At 41.2% G+C, this 23555-nt stretch overlaps 1 protein-coding gene across 3 annotated transcripts; it reads left to right on the plus strand.

Moving 5' to 3' along the window:
- Positions 1–301: 301 nt before the first annotated feature.
- klhl17 (kelch-like family member 17) lies at positions 302–18179 on the plus strand. Of its 3 annotated transcripts, XM_014985853.2 has the most exons (12): positions 304–664; positions 4172–4436; positions 5882–6003; positions 6110–6331; positions 10414–10530; positions 10609–10822; positions 10935–11079; positions 11535–11702; positions 12347–12435; positions 12582–12655; positions 12796–12977; positions 15917–18179. In XM_014985853.2, the coding sequence occupies exons 1-12, from the start codon at positions 590–592 to the stop codon at positions 16143–16145; spliced, it is 1902 nt and encodes a 633-aa protein (XP_014841339.1). In that variant the 5' UTR covers positions 304–589; the 3' UTR covers positions 16146–18179. The 3 variants fall into 3 exon arrangements, with proteins under 3 accessions (XP_014841338.1, XP_014841339.1, XP_087863191.1); XM_014985852.2 differs by having other exon boundaries at positions 302–664; positions 10414–10822; XM_088007065.1 differs by lacking the exon at positions 304–664 and adding an exon at positions 790–1429 and having other exon boundaries at positions 10414–10822.
- Positions 18180–23555: the final 5376 nt, after the last annotated feature.

Genomic DNA, 23555 nt, shown 5'->3' on the forward strand with positions numbered 1-23555 from the left:
TATACCGCGGATAATTTGTGAAAATACCAACAAATTTATAGTGGTGGTTGACCCACTGCTGCCTTATTGGCTACGCTAATTAATTCACTTTGTTCAGGACTTAACACATATTTTATCAACCAAACAACTCTGTTGTGAAATATCAAAGTAGTCAAGTGGGAGTCCTCCGTTCTTCCCAAGCAGGATGGAGTATGCAGCATGTAAGCCTCGCCCCCGCTTGCCTCGCAGGGTGAAAAATGGTGCTCACCCACATAATTGATTTTATGTTTCTCGTGTGCGGGTTTCATTACTTGTAATTCTAACTAACTTAATATAGTTATCCCAAATATTAAATGCACTCAAGGTGACACTTGTACGTAGAGTGACTTGAAAAAAAAGAAAAGAAAAAGCTCTTTCAAAAATTATGACTTAATTTGGAAAACACAAATTAATCCAAGTGTTGACGTCAACCTTTATATTTACAGCCAGAGCTCCGCGTCCGCACACAAGAGTGAGCAGTGTTTTGATGCGGCACGTGAGGTTTAAATTAAATAATCCCAAACTGGGAGACTAGTTTTGCTTCTCACTTTCTATTTATCCGTTGCTTTACATGACCACAAACCTGGGCAAGCTTACGAACCGACAGAAATCAGCGCTGTCACATCGACACCGGAGGCGGCTGCGGGTGAGGACTGCCTCCTTTATTTCTAGACCGAGCCGATTGTCAAACTAAGACAATGCTAGTTTAGCTAGCTAGCACACACTGTAACAATAGATTTTGGATTAAATACTTCGTAACCTGATGCTGATGTTTCAATTTAGAAAAATAATGATATAATATGTATCTGACGCTTATGCTAAACAGCGTAACGTTACATGTATAAATATTGAATCGCCAGAGCTAGTTGGTGGACGTTTGATTTTTGGTCTGGGCTAGCCGAAATGACCAACCTCTCAACAATAATACGGCTATGGCAAACCCCGCCCTTTCGCGACAGCGAGGAAGTGTTTACCAAACGCACTTCCTGATCAGACCAAACAAAAGGTGGCTTTTAACTCTGTCTGTTGTGTTATCTTTTCACGACCACATTCTTTGTGTTGGGTTACCAGTTACTCGTGTGATGGGGCTTCATTAGGGCGTCTTTATTACTGCGGCTTTACACTGAGGCAGCCTGAGCAGTTTCGCTATTGGGACTCTGAGCTGAAGTGGCTCCACCTTAACAAACCGATGTCTGCTTTCATGCAGTTCTTTTTTTGCATTGACGTCAGTGCATACAGCACAAAACAGGGGCTTTCTTCATATTTCCTATGCTGCTGTGGTCAGAATATGGACATAACAGCCAGACGATGGTACCGATCTTAAGGCAGCGTGACTGAGACAGTTGGTGATTTCTCTCCCATCACTCCGAAGAGGACGCAGTGTCCAAGGATACCCGCAACACGACCACCGGTAAAGAAATTGGACATCCATTCTTTCCTGCAGCTGCAGCTGATGGGTGCTCTTGATTAAAATAGATGTAGTGGAGGTTGAGGATTGCTCAGATTTCACTCAAGAACAACTCTTGTGCTACGAAACATTTGTTTTCGACAGTGTCAAGCAGGATGTCAGCCAGAGACAGAAAGGAAGAAAGGTGATCAGCTCTTTAGTTTTAACTGTGATCCAGTGCTGTCACATCAGGCTCAGCCCTCCTGTGTGTGCACGTCTCAGTTTGCAGCAGTATTCCCTCTGGAGCCTCAGAGGGGATTGTCTTCTGATTGTGGAGTACAGTTGGTGTTTCTGTGGTCTATTGTGTCTTGGAAAAATGGGACCCGGAGCTGGTCGCCAGGCAGCTGTGATGACATTTGAGATGTCGGTGGGATACTGGAGAGTGTGCAGTTGGGAGAGCTGGTGGATATTGTCAAGATGCAGCAACAACTGTAGACTTGTGCTTACGTTGTATGTGAAACGTGGACTTCAGACTGGTCAATATTTCTTCAGGAGGAAATTGTGGGAGTTGTGAATTTGCTCTGATATTCTTAGTGGGTTACTTGAGCACCATTCCCCTTTATTTTCACTGACATGTCAACTGAAATCTATTTAAACAGGGATCTTTTTAAATACTGCCTATATAAAGGCAAAGGAAAAAGCCTGAACAGACATTTAAAAAGTAATAAAATAAAAATACCCACACAATTTTTAAACATGTGTAAATCTGCAAAATCCTTGATCACCCCCTTAAAAAAACTTGGAGCAAGACACTATCCGACTGAAGTGAAATCTAAAAGGTACATAGATACCTCAGAGCTTGACCGTTTGCATGTCAGAAATAAAATCTTAAAGTTGATCCTGTGCAGACAGGAATGAAATTTTCCTACTTTCTCATCCAAGTTAACAGTGTAGCGATAAGCTGGACCTACCAGAGCTTTGATAAGGATGGCTGGAGGTACCAGCTAAAGGTAACATGTACCAGTCTGAAGGTAATAAAATCACAAATCACCATTTTGAGGTCACTAAATGACCTCAAAAGAAGCACTTTATCTGTGATAAAAGCCTTGGCTTACAGAAACCTTTTTTTCCCTCCCAAAGACTTTATTTGTGTCTGAAGGTTAAAATCAACTTTAGATGTTAGCAAGCAAACAAAACACAGTTCAAGAGAAAGAAAACTGTTAGACTTTAATTGCACATTCATGTGAGGGATGTGACGTTTCTTTAAGATGGAGTCCAAGGAGAGTTTGTGGAGTGTGAATGTTATGGGCCCAAGAAGAGAGCCTTGAGGCACTGTTCAAGAACGTGAAGAAGAGAGGACACATTCACCAAGCTTATAGATGGGAGTCCAACTATTTAGCTCTAGTATTGTCAAAAGCAGTCATGAGGTCTTAAAGCAGAAGAACAATAATATAACCAGAACATAACATGAAGTGGTTATTAAAAACTTTTTAAAAACGTCCACTGCCTAAGTTGTGAAACTGAAACTCCCCCATTTAAAATAGACTGAAGTTAAATGAACCTCGTGTATCTTGATAAAGGATTTTAACAAAACCTGCTGCAGGGCTAATTGAACTAGTGGCAAGCCAAGTGTTCTGCTGTTATGTGTGCACCACATTGTTCGGACCGTGAAGTAAATATCCTGCCATTTGTTTTTTTCTTTGTGTTTCTATCTATGCCTTATGACTAGTGGAAGAAGGTATGTGAGGGACATTAGCATTTGGGACACAGCGAATAGACCAGGTGGCTTAGGAAGGAAGTCTTTCATTTGTTTTCTACCAGTTGTTAGTTTTGGGCTCCAGCCAAAACTTGGTTCTATGTAGGGACTTATGATTGGCATGTAGGCCTCTCAAAAAAATATAAAAAAAATACATGAATCAGTCTGTGCTCATTAAATTGTATTCTAAGGTTTGTTTTTCTTTTAAGGTATCAACGCATCAGTTAATGTATTTGATGGAAGTTTGTGTCAGATTGTTTTGAATGCGACAGAAAAAGAAGGAACAATAAGATTGTCACGATCTATGCATCGAAGCATATGTCTGTAATATTTATCTCATTACTGAACTAAAAAGAGTGCACCAGAGTTGGTTGGTACATTTATTGGAAAAAAATGATTGAGTATAAAACATTAAATAGGGAATAAAATAGTATTTTACTGTACTTCACCAGTCGATCACTGATAACAAAGAAAGACGTGGATGTTGATCGATTGGTGTGTCTCTAATCAATTTTGAACACACTGATATTGCAATAACAGTGTATTGTGGAGCCTTACTGTGTTGTCTGTTGCTTCCTGTGTGTTTCCTTAAGATTCAACAAACACATTTTCACATTCTCATACATTTTGCCTCGGAATAAGTCAGAAGAAATTGTAAATAAATAAAAAAAAATAATAAAAAAATCGAATTATTTGGTTTAAGATTATTTAAGGGAGAAAACCTTTGACACTTCAGCTGTCAAAGTGGAATCTAATTAGACTCGACTGTCATAAAATCCCGTCAGCACTTTGCATCCAGCTGCACTTTGTTGTCGTACTTTGGTTTCTGCCACGCTGGCCGGGCCTCCTGTCACCGCTGACAAGATGGCTTCTACCACCGTGACGATATTTATGATGAAGGCTCAGGACACCTGTCAAACCACCTGCCTAATCCCTCAAGACTCAAGGAATCAAACAAGTAAGGTACTAATGACACCTTTTTTTTTTTTTTTTTTTTTTAAACGTTGCAGTTGCCCAGTGTGCGGCCCAAACACAAACCCACCACGGCAGCGCCAGGCATCATGATGGAGGGGGGCATGCAGCTGCTCAACCGCGATGGGCACAGCATCTCGCACAACTCGAAGCGGCACTATCACGACTCGTTCGTCTCGATGAACAGGATGCGACAGCGCGGCCTGCTGTGTGACATCGTGCTTCACGTCTCCAACAAGGAAATCAAGGCGCACAAAGTGGTGCTGGCGTCCTGCAGCCCTTACTTCCATGCCATGTTTACCAGTGAGTTGACCAGATCATCTACTTTAATGCTCTACTTTAGAAAAGTATTTAAAACTCTTCAAACCATTTTCAAACATTTTTTTTTGTGCAAAAACAATGTACAAAAAAGCAGTGTGCTTTTGTATTTGGTCCCCTTTACTTTTGCGTCCTTCAATAAAATCCAGAGCATTTAATCAGTGAACAGAGTCCCCGAGCGAAAAAATGAATCTCAGTATAAATCATTTCTGTAAACATTATTATGAAGACTTGGGAGCACAGCAGATTGGTCACGGAGAAAGTTGTGGAGAAATTTAAAGAAACCCCCCCCCCAAAACATCAAGCTTTGAATACAACTCCTCAGGCATGCTCTGCTCTTGCCTCTGCAGACACAACTTGAGTTTTGATACAAACAACTACAAGAAATGTTTCAAAAGTCACACAGGGAGTGGACAGCTGAACGCGCACAGCAACAGAGTCAAGAAGTTGTGTTTACTGTCCTGTTGCCATAGTGGAAACATTGTTGCATATAAACACAAATCTCATTTGCAATTTATTTTCAACAACTTCACATTGCAGAGCCTGTTTGTGTGGAATTTTTTTCACACGTGATAATCTTACTCACAAGCTCAAATTGATTCTACCTCCATGTGACGATGTTGCCGTTGAATATTTAGCCATGCAAGTTGAGATGTTTTGCTTTGCAACCTCTCGTATCGCGATGCACAGCTCTTCACATCCAAAATGTAAGCACGGATATTTTGAAACATATCCATATCCATATGGAAAAATGGGAAAAGCTTGTACAAACAAACCACTAACAGCTACTATTGACTCAATTTTTTTTTTTTTTAAGTAGGTTTAAATAAAAATGATTCCTCTTCAAAATTATGCACTATTGTGTGTCGGTCCATTATATAAAATCCAAATAAAACACGTTTAAGCTTATGGTCGTAACATCATAAAATATTGGAAAGTGTAAAGGATATAAATACTTTTGTGAGGCCGTGTTTTATCTGAAATCTATCAAGGTCGGTCTTAGGAAGGCTGAGACAGAATACCCTCTGACTGCAAACTTCAAGCATTTCCTTTTGTTGTCAAGTTGAAGCCCCGACATCCTTTGCAGCTCATCGTTTCCTCAGCTCTGTTCCTGTCTGAGGTGCAGGTGGTCAGACGAGTCGCTCTTCAGACACCGCCCTCTACACCTCAAACTGCTTTGCAGGAGCTCCTGCATATTTCTGCTGTTTATGTTTAACAAACTAGCAAAAAAAATATGTCTCTGTCATAACATCTCATTAAATAGACGGGAGGAAATGAGTGGTGCTTACATGTAGCAGCAGGGTTGTATACGTTAGCAGATGCCATGCTTCAAACATGACTGAAGAGGGAGGGGATTTTTATCGGGAAGTTTGAGGAGTAATGACTTGCTGGCCGCCGCTCGGCTGATTTGGTTCTGTGTGGGCGTGCAGACGAGATGTCCGAGAGCCGGCAGACTCACGTGACCCTCCACGACATCGACCCTCAGGCTTTGGAGCAGCTCGTCCAGTATGCCTACACAGCGGAGATCGTAGTCGGGGAAGGTAACGTGCAGGTGAGGTTGAGATTTTCCTAAATTATTGGCCAAATTGAACATGAAAATATAAAAAGAAATATTACTCTTACCCCCCGCCCCCACTTGTAAATTGCCTTGTTTCTAGACCTTGCTTCCAGCAGCGAGCCTGCTGCAGCTCAACGGGGTGAGGGACGCGTGCTGCAAGTTCCTCCTCAGTCAGCTGGACCCCTCCAACTGCCTGGGCATCCGAGGCTTCGCAGACACGCACTCCTGCAGCGACCTGCTCAAGTCGGCGCACAAGTACGTGCTGCAGCACTTTGTGGAAGTGTCCAAGACAGAGGAGTTCATGCTGCTGCCGCTGAAACAGGTGGGTGGGCTGCTGCCTGTCTCTGCCTCCCGCTGTGCGCTCTGCTGACTCATCCTGATGAATTTTAATAGCGGTTTTCTCACTGTGGGGCCGTGAAGCTGTCTACCTTTCCTGTGTTTTTCTATGAGCAGGTCGTCGAATTGGAACATGTTATATAAAGCATTCCCATTTTATTTACTTTTTTTATTCTTCAACTTTTTTTTCAAGAAACATTGAAACCAAAAACTTTCTTGTATTTTATTAGGATTTTATGATGGAACATAAAGAAACACACTGTGAAGTGCAGTTACGACCTAAGTGTAGAGCATATGTCAATCAATTTTCAAGTCTTGCTGCAGATTCTTACTCAAATTTAGATCTGAACTTTGAATGGGACATTTCAACACTAAAATAAGTGTCAATCTATAGCATCAGATGGCGGCTTTGGTTGTATTTAGGTATGTTTTGCTTCTAACAGGTTTTCTTCCATGATTGTCACATGTTTAGCTCTATCCATCTTCCCACCAACTCTGAGCAGCTTTCCTGTCCCTGTTGAGATGTAGCATTAACACAGCATGATGAGGCCACCACCATGCTTCCCTGTGGAGCTATGTTTTCAGGGATGGGGATCGCTGGTCGTCTCCAGTGGGACTGGCCCTGGATAAATGGTTGTGGGTGGGACATCCTGTAAGAAGCCTCTTTCCTCCCTGTGTTTTCTGTTGACTCCTTTCCTCCCGAGGTATTATCATTCCTCAGGGCTTGTTGTCCGGTTTATCTGCTACATCAGCTCAGCTGAAGCACCACTCACTCCTGTTCGGGTTCAGCTGCAGCAGTGCTGCTGCTCCAGTCCTGGAAGTGGTAATTAGGTAAAGCCAGTGACATTTTCACAGCTGCTCTACTGTTTATAGAGCAAACAACCACGTTTACGCCTCTTGCATATCAATGAGGGTTTCTATTCTGGCTCCAGTATGTTATTGTCACCAGTTTAATCCAATTTTAGAATAGATTTATCCACCAATTTAGTAGCTATACTTATAAGTCCTTCAAGAGCAGAGATGGATATGAAGTATATACAAGTTATCAATTTTGCAGCTAATCTGTTTCTCTTATTATCGGGTTAGCTTGCAAAGCTGCAAATTGGTTTCATTTATTAGCCTGATCTCCTCTGAAGCCTTTTCTTATTGGATGAACCAATATATTATTATTTATGTGGTAAAATATACAAGGAGTCCTGGATTAAATTGGTATTTGGGTGTTAATAGGTAATGACACATACTTAACACATTAACAAAGAAGGCTTAGTGAATAGAAATAAATGCCGTGTCAGTTTCATTAATATGTGCAGTGAACCTGACACAGTCTGCCTAAATATGAGAAACATTTTAGGCCAAGGGCCTTTGATGGACTGGTGACCTGTCCTGGTTTTCTGATGGACTCCAGCTTCCACTGTGACCCAGAGGAGGATGAAACAAGTAGAGAAAATAAATGAAGGGTTTTAAGAGAAAAGACCAGACTCCTCTTATTTACTGTGCTAATTGTTGTGTCATTTAAAGCACTGCGTGACTGTGGTATAATCACATTAGCCCTCATTTGCGTATAGCCAAAAAAATACCTGAAGTGAGAATTATTTTTCCAAACGGGTGCAAAATTATTAGGTTTCATTTCATAATGGCAAATATATGATTGATGATTCATTGCACTCCGCAGGCCACGGAAAGTTGTGTCACTTTAGTTAAATTTTACAATTTCAGACTGGCCTGATTCACAGGAGTGAAGGTTTCCTGGATCAAACTGTTTTTTGTTTCTTTTGCAGCGTAATCAGTAGCTGCTTTATTTGGTAATTGAGCCTCATTTAAGGAGGAAACCCTGGAAGTCATGACAATGCAGCTACTTTCCACAACCTTTCAGGGCCATATAGGTGGAAGCGCATCTTCAAACTCAGCCCATTGTGGAAAACTAATTCAGGGGTAGTAAAGGGGAAATGGCTCTGCTTTGGATCAGGTGGGGTAATTCTGCTCTGTGCTCCAGAGAAAAATGTAGGATGTCCTTTGTAATTTGCAGGTATGCAGGATATTGTACTATATAGTGAAAGTGTAAGAGCTGTCCGTTTTCAAACTTCAAAATTTGTACTATTAATTATTGCAAGTGCACTATTAAAGCAAGATCTTACTCATTTGGAAAGACTTTTTCTTTATTTATATGAGAAATGGCACTGTTCCTATTTTAGAGGTCATTTGAAATTTTTTGGACAAGCTAAATAAAATGTGGCATGATTGCTGGGATTGGTCAGCTAACAACATACAGTTCAAATTTAGCTGCTATAACTGTTTAAAAGAAGACCAATTATGATGTAAGAGGAGTTTGTTTCTGCTTTAATCAGGATTATCTTACAAAATGGGACTGTCCTTACTGCACCTTCCATCTTTACATTATAAACAAATTATTCCTTATTAGTTCTGGTTAAATGACTTGAATTAATTGTCTGGCGATTCTTCTGATTTTGTCCGGTCTGCTGGTGATGCTAAACTTTTCCACTGGATTTTATTTGTATGTTGTGTTTTCTGTTTTCAATCTGTATTTTTTCTGTAATGTGTTGAGAGCAAAAAGCTCAGCACCAATGTCATTAGATTTAGAAGGATCTTCAAAAGTGTTTGGTAAAATTTCTAGTTTCTCTAAAGGAGAAAAACAAAACGTCAGACGACAGTGGCTTAAAAACACACAGCTGCAGACACCGCTCCCCATTATCTCCATGGTTTCTGCAGCAGTGAAGCGATGACGCTCCACGGGAGTCGAACGCTAAGCCTCACCATGTTTCAGCCCTTCAAAGGCCTCAAACTGAATCTGCTCTCACTGTGTGGGCGCACGCCATTAAAGCACCAACAGTTAAGCTACATTAAAGCAAATTAAAGATATACAGTTTTCCTTCAGACCCTTTCTTCTCTTTCCTGTGGCTTTTTCCTTTTTTCTGTCCACAACTGGTCCAAATCTGCACCAAATCTAGATGTATATCCTCTCCGCTCTGAAAGACTCGAAGTTCACAGGGCTGTGAAATATTCCCCATATTTTTAATTTTTTTATGTTCTCTGAGGGGGAAAATCAAGAAGGCGTGACAGGATTGTGACTAGTCGGCTTGGTTTGATGGCTCACTGATTTAACATCACACGCATGACATTTTGAAGCGTGATGGCTGTGTCTTAATGTCTGCTGGAACTCATGTCGTTCATGCTTATTGCATTCCTTACCGCCAGTAAGAGGACGGTTACTGCTAATGGTTTGTTTGTAGAGTTTTTCCTTCTTTAGTAAACTCGTGATGCAGTATGTGCATGCAGAGGCAGCAGTGGCTGCAGGGTGGGGCCTGAGCTGTCTCTCTCTCTCTATCTCTCTCTCTCTTTCTGCAACTGTGGATTAGATGAGGCTGTGTTCCTCAGCGGCAGCAAAGTGTCGCTGCGGCCAGGAAAGCCGACGGCTGGCCGCTCCTTTCCCCCTGCAGCCTGGCCAGCTTAGCGCTGACCTGGGAACAGTGCCAGGCAGCCACTCAGACTGCTGCGTTTGTTTTTATGTGCTCGGAATAATGGCAGCTTTAAATACATCGTGATAACGGCACAGAGACCATGATTTAAAAACGGAAAGGTTTATGTGTGTGTGCATGTTTAACTGGATTTAATCTGGACTGATTCCATTTTGGTGGCATTTTGAAATTAAGACGAGGAGGAAGGAAGATAAGAGAGTTCAGCTGCAGTAAAAAACAGTTTACCTGTTTTACATTTCAACAGTAGTTATTAACGGAAAGACAAAAGAAGATACTCAGTTGAGATCAATATGTAATCTTTGTCCTTCTGCAAAAAAAAACTAAACTATGCTGAACACACCATCCACATGATGGAACACGTTGGTGGCAGCATCATGCTGTGGGGATACTCTTCTTTGGCAGGGACAGGGAAGCTGGTTTGAGTTTGTGAGAGAATGGACAGAGTTAAAATATTCAGATCGGCTTTATATTAGTTTTTTTTCTGTATTTTTCATTTTATTGTTTTTTTTTTAATTAGAAAGAAAGCCCCCTTTGGTGGTGGTGAAGCTGAATTTTACTCGTCATGTTTCTTCAGGTGCTTGACCTGATCTCAAGTGATAATCTGAATGTGCCGTCAGAGGAGGAGGTGTACCGCGCCGTGCTGACCTGGGTGAAACATGACATCGATGGACGCAGGCAGCATGTGCCTTGGGTAAGTCGGGAGGAAAACGCAACCGATTTTCCTTCCCCCACCTCCTCCGTATCGATCACCTCTGCCGTGTCTCACCAGCTGATGAAGTGCGTGCGGCTGCCTCTGCTGAGGCGAGACTTCCTGATGAGCAACGTCGATACGGAGCTGCTGGTGCGTCACCACTCGGAGTGCAAAGATCTGCTGATCGAGGCTCTGAAGTACCACCTGATGCCCGAGCAGAGGGGGGTGCTGAGCAACAGCCGGACGCGCCCTCGGCGCTGTGAGGGGGCCAGCCCTGTGCTCTTTGCCGTCGGTCAGTGTGCCCCTGAAGGTACCCGTCAGGGTACATTTGGAAAATGCACCTGGATTTTTTTTGTTTTTTCTTGCATATTTAATGCACTTACAAAAATGAACTTCTGTTGCAGGTGGAGGCAGCCTTTTCGCCATCCACGGAGACTGCGAGGCGTACGACACCAGGACAGACCGCTGGCACATGGTGGCATCCATGTCCACCAGGCGCGCACGAGTCGGTGTGGCAGCCATCGGGAACAGACTCTATGCTGTCGGAGGGTGAGTGATGACACCCACAGAGGTGACCTTTAATAAAACATGAACTGGTGCCAGGAAATGGAAGATTTGGGGACTAATCTTTAGTGCACAGCTTAAGCGGAGGTCATTCCTTACCCTGACTGAAACACCTGTCTGCGTGTTTTCTGGCGCTAACTGCTCTGCTGAACATGGGCGATCCCCGTCTTATCACAGATCAACACACTGTTATCTCAAGGTCTAAAAAACTGTCAGTCTTGTTTATTCAAAGCTTTGACTTTTCACTAACAGACTTGTGCTTCAATAAAAATAAAGACAGACCATGTCTTTATTTGTTCGTCCTTGAATCTGATTATAACCATCTAATTTCCTTTATCTTTGAGGTCTGCCTCTTTGCAACCTTTAGGCAGGAAGCAAAATTTCCTCAGAGTGAGTGCAGGAAACCACGCTGACATTCTGCGACAAACCTTTCTCTTAAGGTACGATGGCACCTCAGACCTCGCAACCGTGGAGTCCTACGATCCCATCACCAACTCCTGGCAGCCGGAGGTTTCCATGGGAACGAGGCGGAGTTGTCTGGGTGTAGCTGTTCTGCACGGCCTGCTGTATGCTGCTGGGGGATATGATGGCGCCTCCTGTCTGAACAGGTAAACACAGACCTAAATTTTGACAAACGTAACTCCTTGATATTTTAAATCCACAGTTTATGTCCCTTGAAGTTTTCTTACAACCACAAACTCCCAGGTATTAAAGTTGTATGTCTGTGGAAGGGGGAAAAAATAATAAAAAGATGATTTTCAAGATTTGCTTTTAGTTCTGTTTTGATACCCCTACATACAATCTGTGAAACATGGTGGTGGCTGCATCATGCGGTGAGGCTATTCTTCCAGTCAGATGAGAGCAGGCTTATGTTTTTTGGCTTACAAACAAAAAGCTGGGTGTGGTGGAAAGCACACAACCAGAGCTGCAAGGCTGGCCTACTTTCAAATCGCCGTGTGGCCGACGTCCAACACAGGACATCACCTTGAAAGACGACACCCTCAGAGTAAAATATGGTGCTGTGGCGATGCTACTTCAGAATATTTGTCCAATATGACTAAGCTTAAGCTATTTTAAAAAAGGAATCGCCTCACTGGGAATCCTATAAAACAAAAATGCGAAAAACTGCAAGGAGTTTGAACAGTTATGGCAGGACATTGTGAATTTAATCGTATGCTGTTTCTTCTGTGTGGATCTGATGTTAGACTGCCAGAGTAATTTTAGTAAACGCGGATCTTCTTCTCTCTTGTAGCGCGGAGCGTTACGACCCTCTGACCAGTACGTGGACATCAATTGCAGCGATGAGTACCAGAAGGAGATACGTTCGAGTTGCGACTCTGGGTGGGAAGAGAGATTTAAACAGCTGATCTATTGCACGTTTATATCCTCTGATTTTATTTTAGTCTCAGAGATACAGAGGGAGTTGCTGCCTTGGTATTTGTCTGCTAATATTTACGTACCGCGTTTACTCCCTATTCTCCCTCCAGACGGCAGCTTGTATGCGGTGGGAGGCTACGACAGCTCCTCGCATCTGGCAACGGTGGAGAAATACGACCCGCAGGTAAACCGCTCACAAATGTATCCTCAGAAATGTTGGCTGCTTTAGTTTCACTGAACCTTCCAGTCGAAAACGCATCACTTCAGCTAAATCTGCAGTGCGGACGCGTCGCTAATTCTCAGCGTCTCGTTTTGGACACACAGAGCAACACGTGGACGGCCATCGCCAACATGCTGAGCCGGCGCAGCAGCGCGGGGGTGGCCGTGCTGGACGGCATGCTGTACGTGGCGGGGGGCAACGACGGCACCAGCTGCCTGAACTCAGTGGAGCGCTTCAACCCGAAGACAAACACCTGGGAAGGAGTCGCTCCCATGAACATACGCAGGTCAGTCTGCAGCAACGCAAACACTGCAGGTGATGTCACGTCTAAAAACCGGAAGAAACCCAAAACGTAAACATCACAGACAAACGGTAGGAGCCATGGCACTTAAAACATCTGCAGCATTAGTTATTTCAAGCAGTAACCATCAGCTAAAATAAGTAGCATAAAAATAGTAGACATTTATTTGGGATCTTCTGCAGATTAGGGCAAAATAGAATTAATCAATGAAACGCAATATGGATATAAAACGTGACATAAGTGCACAATGAGAAAGAAAGCTGTGAAGAACTGGATGGTTCTGCTTTGGATGACAATGACAACATTGTTCAACCGGTTACAATGTACAACACTAAAACACTTCCTGCTGCAGCTGAGACACTTCTTCACTTTTAGCTCCTTTCACTGTCCCGTGCAGGGCAGCCTTGTCAGCCATATTGCAGCAGGAAAACCTCACTGACCCACCATCGTTTCTTTAAGTATTACAAAGTTAGACATATCTAAAGCTATGTTGTGTTTTTTTTAGTTTCTCTTTCTCTATGTTGTTTTTGGCTCTATGCTGCGACGTTGAAAGATTTGAGAGAAAGAATGTGGGAGAGACGATGAATAACCTGGATTGTTTTCAGGAAAGCTAATGAAATGAGACGCACCCTAACCGGCTGAACCATCAGGATGACCCAGTTCTGCCTCCTGCTTCAGCAGTAGGAGGCAACGACACCCTGAACGGGCATCGACATTTTACAGATATCCCGGTTTTATCCTTCAAACAAAAAGCTGCAGAAAACTCTTCAGTCATTCTAATCCAATAAATGTTTTAGTCTTCTGTAAATAGTGACTGACGATTTATCGGTAGTTTGGGGACAACATTTTAAGGGAGTGTGTTGGAAATGTGTAGGGCATCAATTAGGAAGAGAACAAACCGCAAATAATTTATTCATGGATAAATTGAATGAGCAGACATGAAAAAGTAGACCAAACAAATTCTAACAAGTTTGTAAAATAAATATATATTTTCTGTTCTGATGGTGTCTGCTGCCTCTCACAGAAAAACTCGGGTTTGTTCAGGTTTGCAGCTCTGATGAGTCTCTGTCTTCCTTTGATGGGGAAAAATGGTAAAAACAGACTCAGTCTAAGATTAATGTCGTCTCTCAGAATACAGCCACCTTTTTCAGACTCGGCCAGCGTGCAGTTCATGTCTTTTAAGAGAAGATGGCGGTCTGTTAACACTTGCTGCAGGTTTTCTCTGTTTGGTGAAGGGCAGCTAGAAAACTACTCTGTTCAGTAGGTTAAACCTCTCTCTATCACAGATCGGTAAACGTTTAACTGCAAGGGAGGTTAACTTCCTGAGGAAGTAATGTATTTGTTGGGCTTGTGGCAACTGGTGAGTGGCTATGGTTCCGCAGAGATTACTGAAGTTAATGATGTTCCTGTGTTAAACGTGTGAGGGTGTGAAGGCTTGAAGAGTACCATCGTGTAATGGAGGAGTTCTTTTGTAATCATTTTTAAAAATCTAAAGGCTTTCTTGTCAGGTAGAGTGATTTATTCATCTGCTTTTTGTAGCGCGTCCAGCAGAAAATCCTGGAGTAAATAACGTTCCACTGTTCAAACTAAAGGATTTCAGTCCTTTCATGTCGTCTTTTCTCTTCTGTCCTCCTTCAGGCAGAAGGAGGACATCCCTTTCAGAAAAAGTCAACCTTTTCTCATGTCTTTAAAAACGAACAGGCACACGTTTCCAGCAGCCTGTTGGCTCCGATTTGCCTCGTGATGGAACATTTAGACACAGCAGCAGATTCACTTGTTCCTACACAAACACAAAGGTTCATTTCTGGATGTGAGAGAACGGAAACCCGATAACAGCCCATGAATAACTCATGTTTGTCTCTGAGGTTTTTTTTTTTCTTATTTAGTTCCTGTGAGTCTCCATTTACGCTATCTAAAACATCCCACTGCACTGATATATCAATGTGTGTAAATCATGTCCAAAATACACCTAATATGTATTTCACTGGGTTTTTCAAGTGGTAAACCAACACATAATAGGATACATTCATGAGGTGGAAGGAAATTATATATCCTGGATTTAACACTTGAAAAGTGTTGTGTTCTTCTCCTCTGAGCCTGTTGGACCACTTCCTGCTATCATCATGGCTGCAAGTCTTTTTTGGGAGGTATATTCTTACCAGCTTTTGCACATTTAGAGACTGGTGACTATTCATTTTCGCAAAATGGTTCAAGCTCAGTGAGACTGGATAAAAACATAAATGTTCAACTCTTGCCACGAACTGTCAGCTAGATTTAGGTTTAGGCTTTGACAAAAAAAAAAAAAGCATTCCACTCATACTCAGAATAGATTTGGAAAAATTTAAGAAAAATCATTCATAATTTCCTTCCACCTCATACCGCTGCATTATTTTGTGTTTATCTAGAGAGCATGTGTCAAAGTCGAGGCTCAGGGGCCAAAACCGGTCTGCCACAGGTTTTGATGTGGCCGGCAGGGCCACATAAATATGACCTTCAAGATAATAGTTTTGTTCTAAAATATTTTACAGGTCAAATCAAAGCAGTTTTTCTGTATACTTCCAAACTACAGTTTGGAAGTATACAGTATCCAAACTACAGTTATGTGAAACATGCTTATTATTATTAAATTTTAAGAGCTTATCACTGAACATAGAGAAAGCTATTTATTAATATTTTAAGTTTAATAGGTAGTTTTGTCAGTATATTCTACTGCAGCTGGTCTTTTGAGAATATTTGTGATCTTGAGGTGACCGGAAATGAAAGTGAGTTTGACGCCCCTGATGCATCATAAAACGGCATAAAATGTGGCTGGGAAGTGACAGACTGTGCTACAGTCTATGGGCGCATGCAGAGCTGCAATAAAAATGTATTTCTAATGGAAGACCTACATATTGTAATATTTCTTAATATTCTGATTTTCTTAGGAGCACTCACGACCTGGTGGCTATGGACGGGTGGCTATACGCGGTGGGAGGCAACGACGGCAGCTCCAGCCTTAACTCAATCGAGAAGTACAACCCGCGGAGCAACAAGTGGGTTGCGGCCTCCTGCATGTTCACGCGGCGCAGCAGCGTCGGCGTGGCGGTGCTCGAGCTCCTGAACTTCCCGCCGCCTTCCTCGCCCACCCTCTCAGTGTCCTCCACCAGCCTTTGACACGGGGTCGCCGTTTGGCTGACTTCGGCCGCCACTGCTACAGCCCAGACTGGATCTGGGAAGAGACGCAACTGTTCGGTGTGAGATGAGGAGGAGGGACTGCTGGGAGCGCCGAGGGGAGGGAGAACTGAAGGCACACCGTGTGAATGAGGCCTCTTTATTTGGTACGGTACACTCCAGAATTATTAGCAAACTTGGTTAAAACCAGACTTGCTTTACATAGCAACTAAAGACAGCAACTTTTAAAGTAATTGTAAAAAAAAACACTTTACCATATGATAATAAAAATATAATTTAATATATCTCATTAGATGATAAACAATTAGTATTATTAAATTATGATAATTTTAGTTGTTTTAAACTAATCATTACTCCCTATTAGTCATTTTTTCTTTACTTTTTTGCCACGTTGCTGTTAGCTCTGAACTGCACCGTACCTAGTCTGGATTCCTCAGAGTCTCTCCTGAATATCAAAACCATACCCTTCAAAACTTATTTCTTAAAAAAAATAAATAAATAAAACTAGAATAAAAAAAAGGTGTGCCCACCATGATAAGTGTTTGACACACATATCGTAAAACAAGGTAGGCACTTTATTCTGTAATGTGTGCTGTACCTTTTTGGTTTGATGTCGTAGTTCCCTGCAAAACCTTTTTTTTTTTCATGTCAAGAGTTTTTCACAATAATATATATCGATATATATATATAAAAACTGAATGATTTTACTTTTGGAATGTAGCTTTTTTCAGTGGTCGTACCATGCATGACTACGTATCGACACAGAAACCCTTCCACCCCAAAAGATGAGAAATGTAGTTGTAGTTCTGCTGTGCCACGCTAGGTGGCAGTAACGGGCAATGTTTAAAAGCGCTGCAAGAAAGCATGGACACAAACGACAAGCTAGGCCCTCAGAACTGCGAATGAGTTTGGATCTTTATTTATATAAAAGAACGAATAATACAGAAGTAGATGCATTTATAAAATATAATATATTCAGTTTTAAAGACGCTCAGAGAAAGAAACGGATCCGAGCGATGACTATTTAAGAGTGTTTTAAATATATTTATTTAACGTGTGACGTGCATGTCACAAATGGAAATGACAGAGAAGAATGTCTTAGTCTGAGAGACGCTTGTGTGGGTTTAGACTACGAGAGGACTGCTTGCTGTGTTATGATGTGCGGCGATTCATTTGCATTTCTTAATGTTTATTCACTGCCACATGACCCTGGACCTCACTGTACATCTAACAGCATTTATTGTGTTTGCCTAAATTATTTTTCAAAACCACATCGAGGTGCATTGTTTTCCCCCTCAAGATGGATAGACTTGGCTGGAGGATGCCATCCTATTCCATTTATTTAAATTGAACCATATCTATTTTAACTGTGGTTAATAAGTTGAGCTTTGTTTAAACAGTTAAAATAATAAAGGAAATGCATTACCATTGCATAAATATCTCAAGTAAAATCTACTTTGTCAAACTGATCTACTCACAATGATCATTTTGTCCTTTTTATAAATGATAGTTGAGTTCAGCTCATGTGATATCATTCCAGACTTCTAAGAAGTTGCCTTTTCTCCTTATTTTGAAGGATTTATTTATCCGTTTAGTTTTTCTCTCTCTCTTTCTCTCTCTTTCTCTCTCTCTCTCTCTAAAACTACCTTCAGTTTCATTAAAGTGTGCAAAGGCGTATGAGGTAGAAGTGGAGCTCTGATGGCCTTATAAAAATGTGACTACTCTGTAAACTTTTAAGATAACAAGCTGCACAAATTCACATAAGACTAAAAACCTCCATTCTCTGGATTGAAATGTACATATATTGCTTAGTTTCTGAGTTCTGTTTGTGCAATGTCAATGTGACTGTAGACTCTTTTTTTTCTTCTTTTTTTAAGTTTGTGGTTGGTGTTGTGATATGTGTTTATTTATATGTTTGTTATTTATGACAGACTTTAATATGTTGAATTTTGCACTATTGCGAAGTGGAGCAATACAGTACACTCAAAAATGGAAATAAAGATGTTTTCAGATGTGGCAACTGTCCTGATGTGCTTCACTAAAACTGCAAATAAAGCAACAGGCTTCTGTGGAACCTGTTTGCAACTGTGCATGGAAGAGCAGCTGGATTTCCTTGAAAATGTTCTTACTCACACACACACACACACACACACACACACACACACACACACACACACACACCCACGCGCACACACACACACACACACACACAGTAAAGGTTGTGCTGCAGAGCGAGGTCGTTGCTAGGTTCACTGTACACACTTCCTTGGTAGGTTTCCAACATACTCGTCTATCACAGTGATTTAAACGGACAGCTGAACACTCTCACTTTCCCCTTCCTGACCTCAGTCACATGGCATTCACACCTGTGGCTGCCCCTAGAAACTCCCGGCCGGATCGCCTGCAACTCCGCAAAACCCAAACATCCAGACGCCAAAAGTGTAAGACTCCCAAGTTTTTCACCGGGAAAAACTAATCTATTCATCTGTTCAGATTATTTACTAAAAAGAAAGCATGTTGATGCAACGAATGCATTCCAAATGACTGATGCCACCACAGATGTCTTTGAAGTAAACTAAGCTCAAGGTTTTGTTGTTTTGGTTTTTTTGTTTTTTTTTTACTTTGGCAGATAGCCAAGGCATAGTTAAATAGCTAATCTTCAAGAATGTGGGTGAAAATTATTATAATATAAACATTCTTCTAAACACCACACTTCTTTGAACCAGCAAACGGTAAGGGAGAGAAAAGCCACTAACTGGAGTTTAGATGCCCATAAATCAGGTATTTTTGTACAGAACAACTGTGGGACATTATTTTATAAATTTTGCACAATTACATAAAAAAAAGTCTATCAAGAAAGTAGGAAATTTTTTTTTTTTACATACATATCAAAAACACTGAGTCAAACCTGTGTGCAAATGTACCACAAGAATAGTGAAGTCATTTGGGATTTGTGAATAGGGCTGATAAATGTGCATATTCAGCAGAATTTCATACATGTGGAGGAAGGTGGTCTGGTCAGATGAGACCAGGTTGGACTTTTTGCCCTACATGCAAAACATTTTTCATGGACTAAATCTACCACTGTACATTATCTTAAACACACCCTCCCCATCTGTAAACACAGTGATGGTGGTATCATGCTGTGGGGAAGCAGTTTCTCAGGTCAGATGTGGCCAGAATTGTATTTTTCTTGCCTACATATAAAATGCGGTGTGGTGGGACGTTCATCTTCCATCCGGAGCTACAAGGGGAGGTTAAAGAATATCCTTGTTTTGGAATGGCCTAGTCAAAGTTCAGACCTACAACCAATTGAGAGATTGTGAAAAAAATGTTGAAAATTGATGTTCAAAGATGCTCCCTGTGCAGTTTGATTTAGTTTGAGGTATTTTTCAAAGAGAAAAGCAAATAAATAAACAAATAAAGACAAAAAAAAAAATAAAAATAATCTGCAGATATGCAAAGCTGGTGGGGATAAATATAAAAAAAACTTACATCTGACAGCAGAGAAAGGCAGTTTTTAAAGTACCAACTTAAAAAATAAATGTCCCCCTTCTTCCACTTATCATGTATTCTCCACTTTGTGTGGCTTTAACCCCTTATTTGTCCATGAAATATTTATGGTTGTAACCTGGCAAAATGTGAAAAAGTTTAACGTCTGAATACTTTTGCGAGGTCTGTCTCATATTTTCTGATATGAGAATTTCCTTTCTAGTCAAAATCAGCATAAGATTTTCTATATAACTTATAGTTTCCCACAGAATCAGCCTCACAGGAGTGTCGTACCGAAGCTTTAAAGACTTCTATTTCTCGATACAAGCCTGATTGACGTGATCACCATAATGAATTTTATATTTGCCAAGATAAGACTGAAGCGCCCCCTCAATATGCGATCCACCGCATGTATCAGAAGTTAATCAGCTGCTGAGTGTCTCTACCCATGGCTCATCTCCTCGACTCTCTGGATGCTAATGAGGCTACAGCTTGTCTAGACCAATGTTCTCCCTCTGAAAGAGCTGCTGCAGCTTATCTGCCACAGCCTCCCTTTTCTCACCTGGTGTCCCCGTCTGCAGGCCCTAATCGGGCTGAGAGGTTGGAGCTGTCGGCATGCCGACAATGCCGTATCACCATGACACTTTCTCAAGCACTGGATGCAAACTTTAGGAAGTTGCAGTTCAATAAAATCTACTTTTAATGCATACCGAGGGCAATTTGCTGCCAAGCAGAGCTCAAATTCCTCAGCAGATGACGATTATGTTTTACAAGATGATTTAGACATTACAATAAAACTATTCATAGTCTAGTTTTCATTTTTTTTCGTTAACCCTAACTATAAAGTTAACCTGAAATTAATTCTGGTATCAGAATTGCTTTTTTTTTTTATTTTTTTTTATTAGTGCTGAGCTTGTTTTTGGAAGGATTTCCTGCTTCTTTTTTCAGTCTTTGTTTCCTGGTAGATCTAGTTTTTTCCAGCTGACAGATCTGGCTTTATTCATCAAGATGTTTTAATAAGTGCCACACCTGCATTAATCTTCTGGTTACCCCCATCATTCTTTCTTTACTCCAACTTCCTCCAGCAGTATTTTACCGCCTGTTATTATTCTTGTCGTATGCACGGTTGCTCCCATGGTAGCGCTGCGGGTGGAGTTTTGTATCGCACGTGCATTTTTACCATTTGGTTACCATCTACCTCTATCCAGAGGTAGATGGTGTCTAAAGTAAGACTGAAAGGGGTCTCGGTAATTGTGACAGAGCTGATACTGTGAGAAATAATTACTTCTTGAAGTGAACCATCCAGAACCTTCACTGAACAAATTAAATTAAATTATAGATTTTAAGGTTTTTCGTATATCTTTGCCAAAGATATCAGTAAGCATGTGTCATTCCTCTTTAAATATTACTGATAATGATAAAGGACATCAGATGCTTATTTACTCTGAATATCTTTTAATGGTAATCAAAGGTGTCTCAGCCAAAGTCAGTTTCAGTTGCACCTATTGTACTTTCGTTTAGTTAATTTTTTCAGTTGATTTCTGCACATTTCGATTTCTGACAAATCTATTGTTACTTGCTGCTTTTACCAGCAAGTAAAAGCAGCTTCATACTTACTCGTTCTTTTGTTTGTTTTGATCATGTCCATGAGCAGAATGTGGAAAAAAGCTCAGAGACTGAAACCGAATCAGGCTAATCATCCCTTCAAAGCAAATCTGGGGTCTAATTACGCTTTTCTTTGTGGTGGTTTTCTGTGAGAACTTTAGCACCTCAGCCTCTCAGATGGACGCCCGATGTTTGGGTTCACATATCCAGACTCCGTTTTAGTGGCCTGAGGTGTCACTTCAGCACTAATGCAGTTACCCGCTGAGTCTGGAAAAACACAGCCGAGTAATTTCTCAGGGAGAGACAAAGTTCAGCCCACCACACACGGAGACGAGGTCCAAAAGAATGAGAAAGGTTTCAGCTTTAGCAAGGCTAGAGCTTTCAGTTTAATGTGGCGCACATAAAAAAAAGAAAATGAAGCAAATCCAAATTAACTTTACGGCATACAAACAAGATAAATACGTTTTTCAAATAGCTGTTGATGGAAAACGGCTTAGCATTTGGAAATTATTATAGAGTTGTTGTTGATAATAAGTCAGGGGTTTCTCTTCCCAGTGAAAAATGAGGGACAAATATTGCATATATACAAATATATACAAGTATTAAGATTGATCATTGTAGTTGCTATCTGCAGCCAGTACCTTACCTGGTTGCCATCGGTGTCGTCTCAGTTTGGAGAAACAAATTAGTCGTCGAGCTAGTAGCAGACAGAAGGAGCACAGCTGAAAAGAAGATGATACAATCATGACGTGAATCTCAAAAGATGTCTATCTGATGAAAAAGCAGGATATTGTTCATTTGAAAATTAGTTTTTTTTTTGTTTTTGTGTGAATTCTTGATGTTTTTATTCAACCTTTCTTCAAATTCAGACATTAGCATACATTTCCTGACTATTTGGTAGAAAGTGCCTTTAAACCGTGTGACCTGGGTAAACCTTTGGATGTCCTTCCATGAGCTCCTCGCATTAGTTTGCTGTAATTTTTTGCCGATTGTTTCTGTTAGATCTGGTTTAACTGACTCAGGTTTGTTGTCTGCATTGATCCCACAGGTTCTCAGATCTGCCCACACATTTTCTATGGGACTGGAAACACAGCTTTGTGATGGTCACTCTAAAGCTTTGCACAAAAGCTTCCTGGCTGATGTCTTGAGAAGCTGCTCAGATATTTCCCCCTTCTGCAGCAAAAAACTTCACACATAAGGATTCTTCCCCTCAGACAAGCTTCATCAATTTTCCTCCAAATGTGACGCAATTATGGCCAAACTCTTCATTTTCATCCAAAAAGTAGGCTTTTTGCGCCCAACATTTTTAAACTAATCTGGCTTTTATGCTGCTTTTACAGTAATGGCTCTTTCCTCTGTGAGTGACCATTCAGTCCGTGCCGGTAAAGGACTGTGGACAAGGAGACTCTCTCACTAGCTTCAGCTACAATCTTCACAAGGTCTTTCAGATTTTGTTCTGTGGTTGAGAATCACATTTTACACCAACAACAGTTCACCTCTGGGAGGCAGAGTACATATGAGGCTGGACATCCCCTTAGCATTTCTACTAGCATATAATATGCTGAGCAGATGGATGTGACACCTTCAAGCATTTTGAAATGATCAGGGATAAACTGGGCTTCCAACGTTTCACAATTCTCTTCTTGTTTTTCTTTTGCTTTTCCCTTGATGTCACACAAGGAAGCAGTGCAGGTTAGAAACATCCACAGATGAACCTCCATGTAATTAAAGTGTTGTGAAATCACACATTTGCAGTGTACAGAGCTATGAAATCTTCATCTGGGCTTTCCCAAACCTTTTAAAGGATTGATGACCTAGTGTGTGTCAAGTCTTTTCCAAAAAGCCTTTATGTAATTATTCAGGCATTTAGCAAATAGAGCTGCCGTAATCTCTTCGAACTGAAACAAGATTCTGCTTGCTGACCACAAATTCATAGAATATCACTTCAGAAATTTTAATATGCTTTTAACTTCAACCATCAAGCAGCTTGCATTATCTAACATAAGGTTGTGGGTACAATAGTTGCAATGTGCCACAATTGTATTCAGTGCTATGCTAACAACACCTGAAAATGCAGTAATAATGCTAAATTAAACATGCTAGCATGTAGGGAAGTATTGTTACGTTCTCTCTGTATTCACCAGTTGGATTTTCCGAGATAAACAGTCAGGAAAAACCAGAACCGGCGCCACCGGGCCCTCTGACCAACTGGACCGGCATCCAATACGGCTGCATGTAGACAGAATGCATAGAACATTGTTGGTGTTAACCATTTATCATGTTAACTCTGATGGC

This window comes from Poecilia mexicana, unplaced genomic scaffold, assembly GCF_051168715.1.
Source record: "Poecilia mexicana isolate PSO_F unplaced genomic scaffold, ASM5116871v1 scaffold_7, whole genome shotgun sequence".
Lineage (NCBI taxonomy): Eukaryota > Metazoa > Chordata > Actinopteri > Cyprinodontiformes > Poeciliidae > Poecilia > Poecilia mexicana.

Bases quoted from the DNA above. Each gene is read 5' to 3' on its own strand.
- klhl17 (XM_014985852.2), top strand. From the start codon at position 590: ATGACCACAAACCTGGGCAAGCTTACGAACCGACAGAAATCAGCGCTG. The intron at 10,823-10,934 runs GTCAGTGTGCCC...CTTCTGTTGCAG, and splicing joins CCCTGTGCTCTTTGCCGTCG to GTGGAGGCAGCCTTTTCGCC. The intron at 11,080-11,534 runs GTGAGTGATGAC...CTTTCTCTTAAG, and splicing joins AGACTCTATGCTGTCGGAGG to GTACGATGGCACCTCAGACC.